General features: G+C 45.0%; 1 protein-coding gene across 1 annotated transcript in view; it reads left to right on the top strand.

The window, feature by feature from the left end:
* Positions 1-16,164, top strand: part of KIF5C (kinesin family member 5C) — a 154,532-nt gene that overhangs the window by 55,473 nt on the left and 82,895 nt on the right. Inside the window, exons 3-6 of the mRNA XM_043894727.1 lie at positions 3,778-3,851; positions 10,577-10,681; positions 15,412-15,460; positions 15,721-15,776. Of these exons, the coding sequence (XP_043750662.1) occupies positions 3,778-3,851; positions 10,577-10,681; positions 15,412-15,460; positions 15,721-15,776 (284 nt within the window). The remainder of the gene's footprint in view (positions 1-3,777; positions 3,852-10,576; positions 10,682-15,411; positions 15,461-15,720; positions 15,777-16,164) is intronic.

The raw sequence follows: 16,164 nt of genomic DNA, 5'->3' as shown, positions 1-16,164 counted from the left end.
GGGGTGTCTTGTTGGCCCCTTCTGCCAGAGGCTCTGGTGCTACATATGCTTCCCTGGTAGCTCAGACAGTAAAGAACCTGCTTGCCAGTGCAGGAGACTTAAGAGATGTGGGTGCGATCCTTGGGTCGGGAAGATCCCCTGGAGGGAGGGCATGGCAACCCACTCCAGTGTTCTTGCCTGGAGAATTCCATGGACAGAGGAGCCTGGTGGGCTGCAGTCCATGGGGGCACGAAAGAGTTGGACCCAACTGGGCAACTAAACAGCAACAACAACTGGAGCGACATTTGGGCCACTGTTTCACGTGGAGAGATGACAGGAGGCCACGACAGCCTCCTCAGGCGCCCTGATGTGTAGCTATGACTCTGTCCTCCCTGAATTCTTACCTGCCAGTCGATGGACCTAACTCTTCTGCTTCAGCAAGACCTAGACTCAGAGCTGGTAAAGCCTAGGGGGTGCAGCTTGACTCTGAGGCCACACCAGGAGACACAGAGTGTTTTCAAGGACCCCACTCCCCTCCGCCTTCCTCCCGGGAGATGACAGGACTCTTCCTGCTCACTATGGGCTCTCTTCTGGGTTTGCTTGGCCGTTGGATGGACGTGTGCTGTGTGGGGCCCCGCTGGCCCTATGGTGTGAGCTGAGGTCACATCACGCCAGTCCCCGTCACAAAGAAAGGTTCTGTCCAGCTGGGCTGGTCCCTGGCTTTGTGGCTGGTGTACAGAAACAGTCATCCTGTTATGACAGAGACCCTGAAACAAATGCTTTCCTCGGGCCCAGGACCTGTCCTTCAGCATGATGAAAGTGCCTCTCTGTGGGCCCTTTCTGCAGAGGCGGCGGGTGGTGATGTGGCTCAGCGGCGGCAAGCACAGGCCTGTTCCCCTCATCTTTCTGTCCTTGGCAGGTGTCCTCCTTCTCCCCGCATCTCAGCGATGGAGCCTCACATGCATTTTGGTGCTGTGCCCCCCTCTCCATCTGTCCTCTCCCCTCATAAGCAAATGTAGATGCAACAACAAGCAACTGCCCCCCCACCCCCCACCCAAACCCAGAGTTTGGAAGGAAATAGAGGATACCAGGTTAGAAAAGCTTCTTGTTTTCTTTTTAAATCACCTTCTGATTCAGAACCCAGTTGATAGAGGGTGACATCAGCCCTCTTCAACCTTGAACACCGAGATAGGTTCTCCAACAATGAATTAATTGTTACATGATTCTGAACACTTTAAAGGCTAAGTGGAGTTTGTCCTAATGGGATTTTATGTGTTCTCCTTTTCTTGTAAAAAAATAAAAATAAAAATCAATTGCCCACAGTGTTGCCATAGCAGCAACAAAGAGTCAGGGATTCTCCAAGAGCCTCACGTGCGCTTAGCTCCCTACCCCTAAACAAGCGATGCTGTCCACGAGCATTATGTGTCTGCATGTATGTGTCCCAGTCCTTAGCCTGAGGGAGTCTGGTGAGCAGTCTGACTCATTAGGATTTAGTGAGGGTGGATTAGATGGGTGGACTGGGGATGTCTATGGGGTAGAATTCCGAGGCCCTCATCCTGTTGCTTCCTGGCAGAGGAAGAAGCAAGTACTGGGTTTTCTGCTGTCAGCAGAGCCGGACTCTGAGCTGAGGTTTCTTCCCGGGGGCAGCTGCTTGGGGGCAGCTGCTCGGGGGCAGCTGCTCAGGGCCACCTCTGTGTGCAGGTGGGCGTGTGGGGTGGCCAGCGGCTCTGAGGAGGGGCAGAGGGACTGGACCTTGGCCTTGGCTCCCTTCCTCCTGTCCTAATGCCTGAGCTAATGGGTCCCAGGGTGCTTCCTCCACAGGGACTTAAAATAAGGAAGCCCTTTCAGGGTCAGGGGAGAGGTTTAATTTCTAATCAGTTAGGAGCTTAGGTGCTTTGATTGTAGCTGGCATTGAAATTGTCTGGAGGTGTTTGTGCCGTGAACATATAGAATTTTCAGATAACATCCAAGGATGGAGACCTCTTTCTTCGAGTCCCTGAAAGCATGTCACATTTGTGGTTGTGTAGAAGCTCTGACTCCCACTCTGACTACTGTTTTTGACCGGAGAAACCTTTTCTCTGAGCAGATTGGCATTTTCAAGAAGACTGAAGCTTGAACCTCCAGCCTTTACATTGTAGTCTTCAAGCTTTTGCTTCCCCTGTTACCAGGGAAACCATTACCAGAAGTCAGATACGTGTGAACATTTTTTCTCTCTCAATATAGCTTGACGCAAACTCTTGAGAGCTGCTGTGAATAAAAAAAAAAAAAAATTCTGCCATTTAATTTTTCTTTTTTTTTAGCTTCTTGAGGGAAAATCCCACTTTCTTTTCTGATCCCAGTTTACACTCCAAAGCCTCAGATCAGTAAAATGTGTATTAAAAAAATTTTTTTTAGGAGACTCAACAAAACAACAGAAACTAACCACCATCATAAAACTGAGAGAGATCAAAAAAGCAAACAAACCAACCTAATCAGGGCCTGAAATAGACGGAGCTGATTACCTGGCTTGATTTTTTTCTTTGTACATGGTCTTGGAGAGGACACCCTCTTACAGGGCTCCTCTCCCCACCGCTCTGTGCTTTTAGGAATGCGAACTTCCTCCCTTTATGTAAAGGCAGGGGGTCAGGGGATATTAATCATACATCATCCTCCTTGTCAGTGCTGTTTATGTGGGTGAAGCAGATCGAGGGAAATGAGCACTAAATATATTTTAATCACCTCTGCTGCTTTGAAAGAATTCGCACAGATAATCGCCAGCTCATAGCAATGTCTGTCTGACTGTCCACATGCCGCCCCCGCCTCCCAATCATCTCTGTGCGAGCCGGAAGCAGCCTGCAGTGTCTGGGGTCAGCGCTGTCTGCTCCTTGTGTTGTTGTTTTAGTCACCAAGGCATGTCTGACTCTTTTGTGACCTTATGGACTGCAGCCCGCCAGGCTCCTCTGTCCATGGGATTCTCCAGGCAAGAGTAGTAGAGTGGGTTGTCATTTCCTCCTCCAGGGACTCTTCCCGACCCAGGGATCAAACCCACGTCTTCTGCATTGGCAGATGGATTTTTTACAGAGGAGCCACCGGGGAAACCCCTGCTCCTTGTGTAGTTAAAAGAAATTCCCAATTCTTTTGGGCCAGGGCCATCTTCCTACCACAGTCACTGGAAAAAAGAGGCATTACATTTGAGTCAGGACCTGGGTGGTTTCCAGGCTCATCGGTTTGCCACCATGTGTCTCAGTAATGGAGTGGGGCCCCGTCCCTCCCAATAGGACAAGCTCTGTTCTGAATGGACTCCGGGCAGCTTCTTAAGAAACCTCCCCAAGGAACCTGCTGGGGCCAGGTTTAACCCAATCCAAATCTCCTGAAGCAGATCTTCAGGAGAGAAATTCTTAGAACAGTTCTTAGAACAGTGCACCTCACTGCAGAGACTCAGGGCATGATAATCCTCCCCCTCCTCGATAGATCTCAAGACATGGAGAAGAAAATTCAAATACCTTTCTACTAAAAATAAAATATACTGCTCGATATCTGTTTTGATTTCGATATAACCGGGAGAAAGTGTGTCCGCCTCTCCCTTCATTAATATATTCCATAGGCATGTGAGTCCATTTATTTTTATTTTGTGGGGCTGTGGAGGCCCTCATTCCTGCTTTTATCTCACAATTCTACTTAAAATGCAAATGGAATTGAATACATCATTTGTGTGAAAAATGAGATGGGCCATTTGGAAAATGTAATTTTAAAACAGGCAACCGGCACTGGCATGCAATCAAAGTAATGAGTTACTTTTAATTTTTTTCTTGCTTGCAGATGTCCTTGAGGGTTACAATGGGACGATTTTTGCATATGGACAGACCTCATCAGGAAAAACACACACCATGGAGGTAAGGCTTCAGGGTACTGTTACGTCAGTCTCTGAGATGACTGAATGGAAGTGGTGCTTCCTGCAAAATGTTAGGTGCATGTGGCTTTTTGACTGAGCAATAGAGATGGTTAAGGGGATGTTATGTTTGTGTCACAATTTTTGTGTGTCTTTGAGGTGTTTTAAAAATAGTGGTGAGTAATAAAGTCTCAGGAGTTCAGTATTCTTAAAAAAATCATCTTTTGATAACTCTGTGAAAATATTAATAATAAATTCTATTTACAATAAGCTAACCAGTGGCGTGAGTATCTCTTTGGGCTGTCATCCCAATCTTGCTGAGAAAGTCTGTTGTGAAAATCATTTACTCTTTAAAGAGTCTCTGAGGAGGCAAGTCTCTTCTGAATAAATAAAAATTTGTAGGTCAGAGGTTGAAAGAAGCTGGTTTTTGGACCAAATTCAGCCCACAGACATATTTCTGTATGACCTGCAGTGTTCTGTGGTTTTTTGGTTGTTATTTGTTTGCTTTTTTACAAATTGAAGGCAGTGTTTAAAATGGGAAAATTTCAAACAATTCTAAGTTGAAAATTCTTAGATTCTTATACATTTTGGTTGAAAATTCTGATGATCTAGCAACTCTGGGTTCCAATTTCACCATCATATGAAGTGTAAGTTTCACTGGAACAAAGCTGTTCATTGTCTTGTTCACCTTTTTACTCACATTGCCAGTATGTGAGACCACGGCTGTCACATAGGAGGGCTTCGAAAGAATATTTGTGAAAATGGTACCCTCATGGTGGCCCTGGCTGACCCATGAGTGTTGGGCCAGCTCTTGTGGTCGCCTGGTCCCCTCCATGCACATCGTGATTGAATGTTTAGCATCCTTCCCCAGAAACATACACCCCTGGCCCCCCTGTACCCTTGAGGGTGTGCCCCCAGCTGTAATCGTTGGCCCTGGATTTCTGTGGCTCCAGGCAATTTTCCAGATAGGGCATGCCTGCAGAAAAAAATTGGTCCCTTTTATCTCTTTTCCTGCTTTTTGCCATGGATTTGACTCCTAAACAACCTTTGGGGCTGGATAATTGTTCTAAAGACTGGGCCCACCTGACAGGTGAGGAGAGGTGAAGCGTGGTTATTATAAGCAACTACACAGAGGAAGTTTGGGGAATTCATCTTACAAGCAGCGGGGTGAGATGAATCCTTAATCCTTCAAGCTTAGCTTTTTCATTTACGGTCCCCTCTTGGGACTGTCACTGAGTTGGCTACTGCAGACTCAGTTTAGCTTATGAATCATTCCTATTGAAAAAGAGATTTCCAAGGCATGAGGCTAATATCCTCAGGGCTCTGGTGTTCTGCTCACACTGACTTCAAGTGTGGGGCATGACTCTGGGGGACCTCATTCCTGTTGTGTTGACTCACTTCCCCCCGTTTCACTGAGACAAAGGGGTTCAGAGACTGCACGGATTAAAGGAAGCCCCAGGCTTATTTGCCACCTTTCCCAGGTGGAGCAGGACTGTTCTTGGTCACCCGAGCCTTTTGGTCTCTCTTCTCTGCATCTCACATCCTTGGAAATGGGGTACAGGCATGGGTGTACCCCACGCTTCTGCTTTGGCCCCTCTCCTGCCTCTCTACTGGGCCCCAGACACTTTACCTGCTAGGCACTAGAAAAACTGCAGTGATCCATTGCCTGAGTTTCACCCACTCCAGTAGCCATGGGCAGAAACTCCTTCATAACACCTGAGAGAGAGAGAGAGAGAGAGAGTAAGAGACAGTTTCTCATGAGGGAATCATTCCTTAGTTTTTTGGAAACTTGCCCAACCATATATAATACCAAAAAAATGCAATATTTAAACCCTCCCCCCACCCCCAAATCTTACAAAATGCTCACACTAGTGACCTTTTAAGCTTTGGGATTAATTCATCTTTGAGAAATAAATACAATGTTTTTGCTAAATGTCAAAATTTTTAATTGTAAACCAGCAAACAAGAGACCTGTCCCCAGGGTAGAATCTTTGTTTGTGTTGCGTGTGGGTGGCCAAGGACAGGTGGATGTGAGGAGATGGCAAAGAGGTGTGCCAGCCCCAGCCCCTTCACACTAAAATTGGAGACCTTGTATTAAATGAGAGCCTCTGCAGGTGTCTGTGACTGCCTGCATAAGACCCGCACACTGGGAGTGGCTCTGTGGGTCTGGAGGGACTCCTGGGACCTAGAAGGAACAGGATGCTGTGCGGGCGGCTCTCACAGTTGCCTGAAATCTCTTGCCTCTCCTTCCTTGTCAGTTTCAAAAGGTTGCTGGCAATGAGCTGCTTTCCTTTACGTGACTCTAGAGGGTCACATGCTTATGTCTGCAGGCGGAAGGAATGGGGTGGATGGGGGTCCCACCCGAGTGCCTTCCCACCCCCTACATACTCTGCATCTGGCTCATTCTGAAGGGGGATGATAGTTGGAGAAAAGGTAGGAAATATTTTAGAGGAAAACAGAGGAAAGGGGAAGCTCCACGCTGAAGTCGACACTGTAGGAGACCAGGAAACCCAGGGCCTGAAATACAATTAAAAAAAAAAAAACCAACAAAACCCTGCAGGGCTCTCACCTTCTACAAGGAGGATTTTATATATTCAGCATTACACATGGTGATCTTTTAAAAGCTCTGGGAAGGGACTGTTAATTCCGTGAATGGACAGAGCTGTCACATTTAAAAGCTGTTTTTCATTTTAATCCCCCACCCCAACCCCAGTTTGGGGTCTGGCACCCAGCGGTGATTCCATTACCTTCTATTGAGGGGAGCAAACAGATAAAATTGGAAAGATTAGCTTCTGAGGATGGTGCATTTCAGGCGGATTTTCAGCACAAATGGGAAACACTTGGCAGTGGGTGCTAAGCCGAGGGGACCCTCGGAGTGCTGGGCCCTGGCTGGGCTCTGCTGGGCAGTGTGCAGGGGCTGGTTGGAAGAGGGGTCCTGGGGTGCTGGCTGCACGGAGAAGAGAGGGCTGGACCTTTGTTCAGAGCGGGAGGCCGGGAAGGGCTTCTCTCGCCCCGTGCCTTGCTTTCTGGCCCACTTCTGCACACTGACTCGGATGCAGACATGCTGTGTTTTTCCTTCTGCCCAAAGAGACACCTGGAGGCCCTGGGAGGCGCGGGCTGTCCTGCTGCGAGGAGCTGCCAAGTGGTTTTTCACGAGCCTGTCTGCGTGCATTGGTGCTTGTGCGCTGACGGGCCCCACTCTCCCATCTTAAGTGTTTCAGGAAACTCTGTCCTGCTTGGGAGGCTGAGGAGGCCACTGGGGCTGGAACAAAGGGAGTCTTGTTCCATGGCCAATGGCCTGGGTCTGGTGTCTGCTTTCACATGTGCTCCAAGAAGGCCACCTTCAGAAGTGGGGAAATTATACAGGATTTGAGGAAGATTATACAGGATGCAAGTATTAAAATGTCTCTTTTGCTTTCTGGGAGAAACAAGATGATGGAGTGGTAATGTCCACTCAAGTTCATCCCTGATCCTCCAGCCGACTAAACTTGTCACTGTTCCGCAAACAGCAGTGTGCTCTCTCGGTCCCTCCCCCGTTCTCTTTCTCCTGTTTCCTTGCCTCTGCCCACAGTCTCACGTCCGTCCTTAATCATACTCATTCCTCAAGATCTGGTGTCTTTCAAGGAAGCCATCCTGTGTCACCCCAGCTGCAAGGGATGTTTCTGTTCTCTGAGTTTCTAGAGCTCATTGCCTCTTTATCACCTTTTTTGCCTGAGGTGGCTGTTTTTTGTTTGTGTACATATACCTTTCATTTGCAACACAGACGCAGTGAAGACCTTTATGGAACACCTCTCTGTCTCCTACACACACCACACAAATCCATCATCACTGCACCACATATACACCACTCACGACTATACCACACACACCTCCACACCACACACATCTATCATCACTGCACCACACGTACACCACACACACTTCCACCACACACTCTTCCATAGCACACACACCACATATACCCCACACAGCTCCACACCACACACACCACACAGCTCCACACCACATACCCCACACACCTCCACACCACCCACAGACTCCACACACCTCCACATCACACACAAACACAACCTATCTCCACACCATATTCACCACACACATTTATTCTCACCACACCATACATACCTCCACACCATACACATATCCCACACACCACACACATTCATCCTCACCACACCTCACATCGATAGCCTTCCCCACACATCCTCATGCCTCTCACACCCACTCACTGTGTACACCACACACAACACAAATACACATACTATACAAACACACATCATACCTCACACACAACACATATACTACACACTGTGTACATTGACACCACATACACACACACACACACACCCCTCCACATGCAGATTATTTTGGCATCCTCAGTTTACAGAGCATAAAGGCCCTCAGCACTCTTGGACTTATGAGCTAGAAGAAGGCATCCTAGCCCTTAAACCTTTGGTAGCTTTGGGTATCACTGCGTCACTATGGGAATGGGGGGTATTAAGGCCTTCTCCAAACAAACATGTGCTCCTTCTTGTATGATTTTTGTGTTGAGTCTTCAGGGAAACAAAATAGGGAGTGTCCAGACTCATCCTGATTCTGCCTTGGTTCACACCCCGATGAAGGCAAAAAAGGGATGTCAAAACTTGTATGCACCCAGAATTAATTGGAAGATCAGTCTGTTGAAAGCAAAGGCATCTAGGGAAACAGATTTGAGTCAATTATAAATGATTTTTGGATTATCAATCATTCTCCTTTGGCTGTGGGCCACTGAGGAGAAGCTGAAGTGTTGTGATGGATTATTCAAGAGCTCCAGGTCGGGGGTGGTGGGGGAGGATGCTCTTTGGACTTTCTGAGTCATATTGGCCCATTGGTGTCACATTTGATAGAATAGAGATCTGTGTTTTCAATGTGGGTACCATTTCTGCCAGCAGAGTCCGCAGTCCAAAGCAGGTGGGGTCCAGTATTCTGATTTATTACATGTTTATGATGGCCAGTGAGAAGTGATGGCCCAGTAATTTGGCTTTGTTTTCATTAGATATATCTGGGGTAGTAACATGTTTTCAGACTCTTCAGGTCAAATAAACCCTTACAACTGCTTAATGAGAACATGATTATGAGCTGAATAAGAACATTTATTGTCACTCAGCCCATTATATATACTTTTCAACTTAGATTCTATAGTAATTCCATGCAGTAGATATTGTACTGAGTCTCATAAGCCCTGGAAAGAAATACTTACTGGCCATACTGCCTTTAGGGAGTATACAGTTAAACTAAAAAAAAAAACAACCAAGAGAAATACATCAAATGATTTAGGATTCTTGGCAGATGAGGCATTCCAGGAGAGTACCTGTTTTTCTGGTAAGAGAGCTTTGCCAGAGGCCAGAAGTGTCTGAATTCAGCTTTTCCCTTGCTTTGGACAGAATGGACGGTCAGGAATCAGGTGCCTGAAGGACAGCTCATAATGGAAAGTGTTTTGTGGCCTGTAGTTAGTGCCGGGGTTTGTGTGACTTCTTGCTTTTCGTAACTCAAATATTGGCTTGAAAGTCACCTGAAAGAAAAAGAGGACTTGGCTGAGGAAAACAAAGCAGATCTTTGAGGTATTGGGCATATTTGGAACAAAGGTATGTGAGTCAAATTCATAAAGGCTGTTGGGCATTCCTGGAAAACCAGAGAGCAAATTGGCTGTTCTGCCAGCTCCATGTCTTCCTAGAGTTTAGAACTTCTGAAAGGCAGAGTGGGCTGGGTATGCAGTTACTGACAGTTGCTTTGACATGCAAACTCTGTGTTTGTGAGCTGATAGGTTATTCAATGTGGAACTTAAGTGTTCCTTTGGGTGTGTGTGTAGAGAAGGCTCTTTGGAAGTTGTATGCTGAGGTCCTTTGTAAGTCTGCTGCTTTAAACACTTATAGAACTCCTCTTGAGGAATTAGTTTCAGGTACTATGCTGTATCTTTTGGAAAGTCTTTGAAGCAGCAAATTCTGGATTTTGAAAATGGATTTAGTGATAATTGAGATAATAGAAACATTCATCTATCCATCCATATATTAGGTAAAATGAAGACAAGTGGGAAAGAGGGGGAAAAAAGTTTATAAGCAGATTTACATATTAGAAACAGCCAAAATATTTGAAGCAATAAAAGCTGGGAAGTATAGATTTTAAAAGAAATTGATAAAATGGATTTTCTTGATTGGTTTTTTAAAGTGCTACTGCAGGTATTTGCAGAATCAGGTTCTTAGAAATGTTTAAGCAGTGATGATGTGAATGAAACTATGTCTATCAGGTCTTGATGTGATTTCATTAAGGCAGATTAACTTGGATTTGTAGGTTCTGGTCTCTGTGTTAACATTCCAAACCAACGCCCACATTTAGTGTGTTTCAGTCACACATATAACCTCCTTCCTTCTCCGGCTGTCTCTCTCTCTTCTACCCACACACTTACCTGCATATACACTGATCTGCTGCCCCCAGTGGCAGCAGGAAGGGATATTGTGGGTGTTCAGAGCCTGACAAAATGTGCTATCCCACGCGGGCTTGAGTTACCCTGTTAACTGTTGGTCTGTTGGCTTGTGGGGTGGCTCTCCAGGGGAGCAGGCAGTGTCTGTGTTCTTGTTTAAGTGTCTCCCTGTTCCTGTTTAAGAAGCCTGGGTATGGTCCTTCCTCTCTCTCACACGGTGCTCAGGTACCCAGCACCCTTTAGATATCTATGTTGTGTTTTTCATTCACTAGGGGAAGCTACACGACCCTCAGCTCATGGGCATCATTCCAAGGATTGCGCATGATATCTTTGACCATATCTATTCCATGGATGAGAACCTGGAGTTCCACATCAAGGTAAGTGCAATTGATTGAGTCCCGAGAAAAGAAACTGAGCCCCAAATTGTGTTTCTTTGCTCTCCTCTTTTTACATGCACATAGAAGATGATTTTATTGATTTTAAGTGACATTCCTGTGGTCAGCAGAGCCGTATTTATTATTTAATGGCTTAGGCCAATACCGAGGGAGTATTGAGATAAAGGAAAAGCCCATTTTAGGATGGAATCATTGTGATTGTGGCCTGAGTTCTCCCCTTTACCCTGTGGATTTCTATAGATATGACTGGATGTGTCCGTAATTGGGCATGGACAGCATTTCCCAACGTGTGTCTGGAGAACCCAATCCCTCGTATCATTACTCAGTGGGCTGCCGTGGAAAAGGCTTATGTGGCCAGTTTAGCTGGGAAAATGCTCTTGTTGAGCAATTTAAGTTTACCCCATGCTCAAGTATGCCATTCTGTAATGCACTTGTACAAAGTGGACATGTGGTATACTACATTTCCCAGCTTCTTTGACTGTGGACCTACTTTTCCCTCCTTGGAGGGCGACAGATTAGCATTTGGAGGAGCACGTTCTGAGAAGTGCTAAGAAAGGGAATTCTTTTCCGTCTTGTTTTTGTTTTTCATACCTATGTTCTGGCTTAAATTTGAACTGAAAAAGGGAGATTTCTACTCTTAACTATAGCTGTTAATTCTTAACATTTGGTATGAGGGGTATATTCATTGGAACTCCTTTGTTTGCAAGTGACTAAAAGTCACTTATTTAAGCAAATAGAGGAAGTCGTTGTAGATAAAGCATCTGACAGCGGGTGTGGGGGTGGGGAGTTGTGGAGAAGTAAGAAATCCAGGCTCTGCTTTTCCTTAAGAAAATTGTGATACGGTGCACATACCATAAATTTAACCTTTTTACAGTGTACAATTTAATGGTTCTTAGTATATTTTCTAAATTGTACAACCACGATCATTATTTATTACACCAATGAATACTAAGCAGATTTATTAAGTAAGTGTATAGACAGTTACATGGAAAGTCTTACAGCACATTTTAAATGAAAGGGGAATATATGATTTCCATAAAGAATATTAGTAACATCACCTCTGAAAGGTGAGACTACAGATGATTAGTTAAATCAAAGTTTTGTACATGCTTATCCTAGAAGGTAGCAAGAAAACTAGGCACTAAGAAGGCAAAATGCAAAATTAAACATGAATTTTGAAAAGTACATTCTACAAGACTTACTGTAGTCTTTTACCAGCAAAAACAGATTCTGACACCTACTTTCCTTTCTACTTTTGGTAGTCCTATTATTCAAAAATCTTTTGTGAAAAACTTACCAGTAATAAAGTACAAACTTCAATTGGAAACATCAAATTAGCTCTGTATAATGCTTTCAGGATCACTGGTTAATTCCAGAACATTTTCATTACCTCCAAAAGAAACTCCATCCCTGTTAGGGTCCCTGTCCCTGCCCTCTTGCTTTATTTCTTTCCCTTGTTCCAGACCATCTTCCTCTTGTGTGTGTGTGGAAAAGAGGGTGACATCACAGCTTCTGCTCCACATCCCCTTATTTCCAGTCCCTCACTCCCCTGGGAAGGAGCCCATTGGCCCAGACTTGGTCTGATGAGCTGTGTCCAGGATGCACGTGGCTGGTGGGGTCCTTGCCACAGTGACTATCACAGGGACAGGGTTGACAAGGGGATGGGGAGGAGATGGGGGCATTTCTAAGATGACTTGGACTTGAGCAGATCAACCAAGAGGCTGATGATCCTTGAAAACTGGGACCCAACTGCCTCAGTTCAGTTCAGTTCAGTTCAGTTGCTCAGTTGTGTCTGACTGCAACCCCATGGACTGCAGCACGCCAGGCCTCCCTGTCCATCACCAACTCCTGGAGTTTACTCAAACTCATGTCCATTGAGTTGGTGATGCCATCCCACCATCTCCCAGGCCCATCATTTTAGAAATAAGGAAACTGAAGTTCAAAGATATAGAGTGCAATGGCCCAGGTGACATCAAGTCCTCAGCACAGTCCTGATCTGACCAACCCCACATGTAGTACCTGTTCCATTATATTAAATTTCTGCCTTCACTTATTTTTGTGGTGTGTGTATGCTAAGTCGCTTCCATCGTGTCCAACTCTTTGAAACCCTATGAACTGTAGCCCACCAGGGTCCTCTGTCCATGGGATTCTCCAGGTGAGGATACTGGAGTGGGTTGCCCTGCCTTCCTCCAGGGGATCTTTCCCACCTAGGAATCAAACCTGTGTCTCTTATATCTCTTGCATTGACAGGCAGGTTCTTTACCACTAGAGACACCTGGGAAGCCCATTTCTGTGGTACCTTCCCCAGATTATATAAAAACAAGGCAACAACTATTTGCCCATTTATAAAGTACATCTGGCAGATCTTTTTCCTTATAGCTCCCTTTGTTGGCTGACCAGCTTCTCCTCCTTGCCAGAGTTCTTTATATCTGAGGATGCAGAAGCTTGTTGCTTTGATGGGATCAAGATTTAGGAGCTTAATGCATCTTTAAGGCTGTTTGCATTTAAATACCTTGAACCACTGCAGGGTTCTTATGGGATAATCCTGGAGTAAGATGTTAAACCAATTATTGCCCTCAAAATAGGGTCTCACATTAGAATCTTATTAAGATAAAAATAGCCCCAGCATGAAGGGAGGGAGGAAAGGGGGAATGACGCTCATGTCCAGGACAGAATTTTATAGTCTAGGGTCCTGTCCTGCGTCTGTAGTCATGTTCTCTTATTTCACAGATGATAATTGTTAAGTAGGCAAGTTTGCTATTGATTACTCCATATTTTGAACTGAGTAGTGACAGGCTTAATCAAGAAAAAGAGGTGTGATTAAGACAATATTGAAAATCTGCTCCTTAAAGTGAGCCTTACAGAGGTTTTAAACATTATTTCTGAACATGCTTTTAAATGCTTATTTATTTTTCTTCCATCTGGTCTTACAAAGTATTTGAAGTGACAGAAATAACAAAATTCACCCCCCTCCCAAGAAACCACTATCTGCTATGGTAAAAAGAAATTAATAAATCAGAATTCTCTGTATACTTATATTAAATATGGACAAGTTTCTAAGTGCCAGATTTGCTAATATCTACGTCACAAGTGGTCTTCAGGTGTCATTAATTTTCTCTGTTACCTGTGGAAATAAGGACACATGCGTAAGCTCTCAGAGTTAACAGAAAAGTCTTAATGAAAACCAGACAATTCTGAAATACAGAGTGGGTTGGAGCCAGGGTTGAGTGGGCTGCAGAAGGACTGGGTTAGAGATGTCTAAGGTTTAGAGACCAAGCAGACCCTAGAATTGTGGCCTCAGGGAGAGGTTTCTGGAGCAGTGGGTGAGGTAGGTGTGTCTGCGACAGAGCCAGTAACAGGGCCATTTGACTGGCATTCAAGCAGGCAGAGGTTGTTAGGGAGAGGATGCTCAGCTGTAGATTCCAGGGTTTGAAGCCAGGACGCCAGATCTCAGAGAAACGAGTCAGGAGGTTCTAGGCTGAGACGGACAAAAGATAATGAACCAGGACTGAGCTGGGTTGGGACTAGTGCTGGGCTAGGGAGTCTTCACTTCGCCTGGTCCAGAGCCAAGACTGGTTGGTGCAGGGGTGAGGTTTAACCTGTAGAATTGCATCCCAACTTTACAACGATTTTTTCCGCTTTTTAGAAAACATCTTTTTGATTCAATCCTCTGTTTAGATTTCTGGGGAGGAGGAATTGGGGGGGAACCATGAACTTGAGGGAAGGAAAAGTTGATCTGGTTGGCAGAAGGCAAGTGTAGGATCAGTACAGAATCCTAGAGGGAATTTTTTATATCAATGGCTTCATATGACAGATGGGAGCGTTGAAGTCTAGGTTCTTGATTACTGGTGAATTAAATCTCCAAGATCACATATCTAGTTAGAATTGTTCCCAGATGTCAGCCTTGGGTAAGGGTCACCTGGGGAGTTTAGAAGGGGATTCCAAAATCCTATTCTTGGAGATTCTGATTGAGGAGGATTGCAGTAGGTTCAGGGCAATTTAAACAAACGCTGAGTGAGATGCTGGCACAGGCAGTGCTGGGACTGAGGTTTGAGAATAATTCATTGGAAGGCTTCCTTTCCCTCTCACTGATTAATTGTCTTTTATTAAGTTACATTTTGTTCAAGTCCTTCCTGGACTCCCCAAAGCTGGCCACTGTCACCAGCTCTCTTCCTATTACTGGTTCCGTAGTTCTAAGCAACTGCCCTTATCCCCGCCTCTCTACCTTCTTCATCTGGATGTTTGGAGCATGCCCCCTCGCTGGGCTGATGAGGCTGTCAGTCTCATGCCCAAGGTGAGGCCTGCTGGCTTTTTGACAGTTACTTGCAAAGGACATGTTCTGCTCTAGCTGTTGTCGTGCCTAGAAGCTTACTTGGTGCTCATCTAAGGTGAAAGGTAGAGTCTTCCGTAAGACTAGCGCAGGATGTGAATAGCATCTGGTTGGGAGCATAGGGACCTCTGATGTGGGGGTGGGGTGGGGCCTGGGCCGCTGAGCAGGGACTCTTAGAGCAAGCTGGCAAGTAGGAAGCAGGAGGCCGCTGAGAGGTGGGGGGGTTGGCCGGAGCTCTCCCCTCTAGACTCTGAATCTTCATTTTGTAGCCTTCTTCTTACTCTTCATAGCATGACAAAAAAAGCTTTTGAAAGTTCTAATAATGATGTTATTGAAATACAGCGTGGGATTTTTGTTTCAAAATCTATTTGTTTTTAATCAGGTTTCCTATTTTGAGATCTACCTGGACAAAATCAGGGACTTACTTGACGGTGAGTAATCTGAATTCTTGTCCTTTGTTCTGTAACTAAAGTCCAGGGAGGTTGAAATGTTTTACATCCCTTCTGCTTCAGGAATTTATAGAGACGTTCTGTTGCCTTCAGGCTGTCTGCTTATTCTCAGTCAAAGCTTTAACTTGAGTTATTGCAGATTAGATCTGCCTATCTTCTGTAACAGTTTCTATTTTTCCTCCAATACAGGGTCTTTAACTTTTCTTTTCTTCTTTGCATGTCATCAATTATCGTCTCTGTAGTATCCAAGACAAACTTGGCTGTTCATGAAGATAAAAATAGAGTCCCGTACGTAAAGGTATGAGGAAATCTTGACTGATGATGCAATTGATTTCCCTCCAATCACTGTCATAATTATTACCTAAGATGCCCAGAACATTACCTAAAAAGTACATATCCATATTTAATCATTTCTTATATTTAATATTCATCTGGTTAAAAAATTGGCATTTAATTTCTTCAGTTGTATCTGTGTAAGTGTATCCCAGCTGTCAGATCACAGGAGGTAAGAACTAGAGAACTGAACAGACATTATTCACATTTAAAGAGGCTTTGGGATTGAGTACAGTTGTTCATACTTGGCACTTGGAAGAAGCCTATCGTAGCATTATGTCTACAGTTTCAGTATCTAATTAAAGTTGGTGGCGAGATTGAATGGCAAAACAAGATTTCATCCGTTTCTTTCT

The sequence above is a fragment of the Cervus elaphus genome, chromosome 33, assembly GCF_910594005.1.
Source record: "Cervus elaphus chromosome 33, mCerEla1.1, whole genome shotgun sequence".
In the NCBI taxonomy this organism is placed as follows: Eukaryota; Metazoa; Chordata; class Mammalia; order Artiodactyla; family Cervidae; genus Cervus; species Cervus elaphus.
Note: the sequence above shows the minus strand (reverse complement) of the source record. Positions and strands in the feature narration are given on the sequence as shown.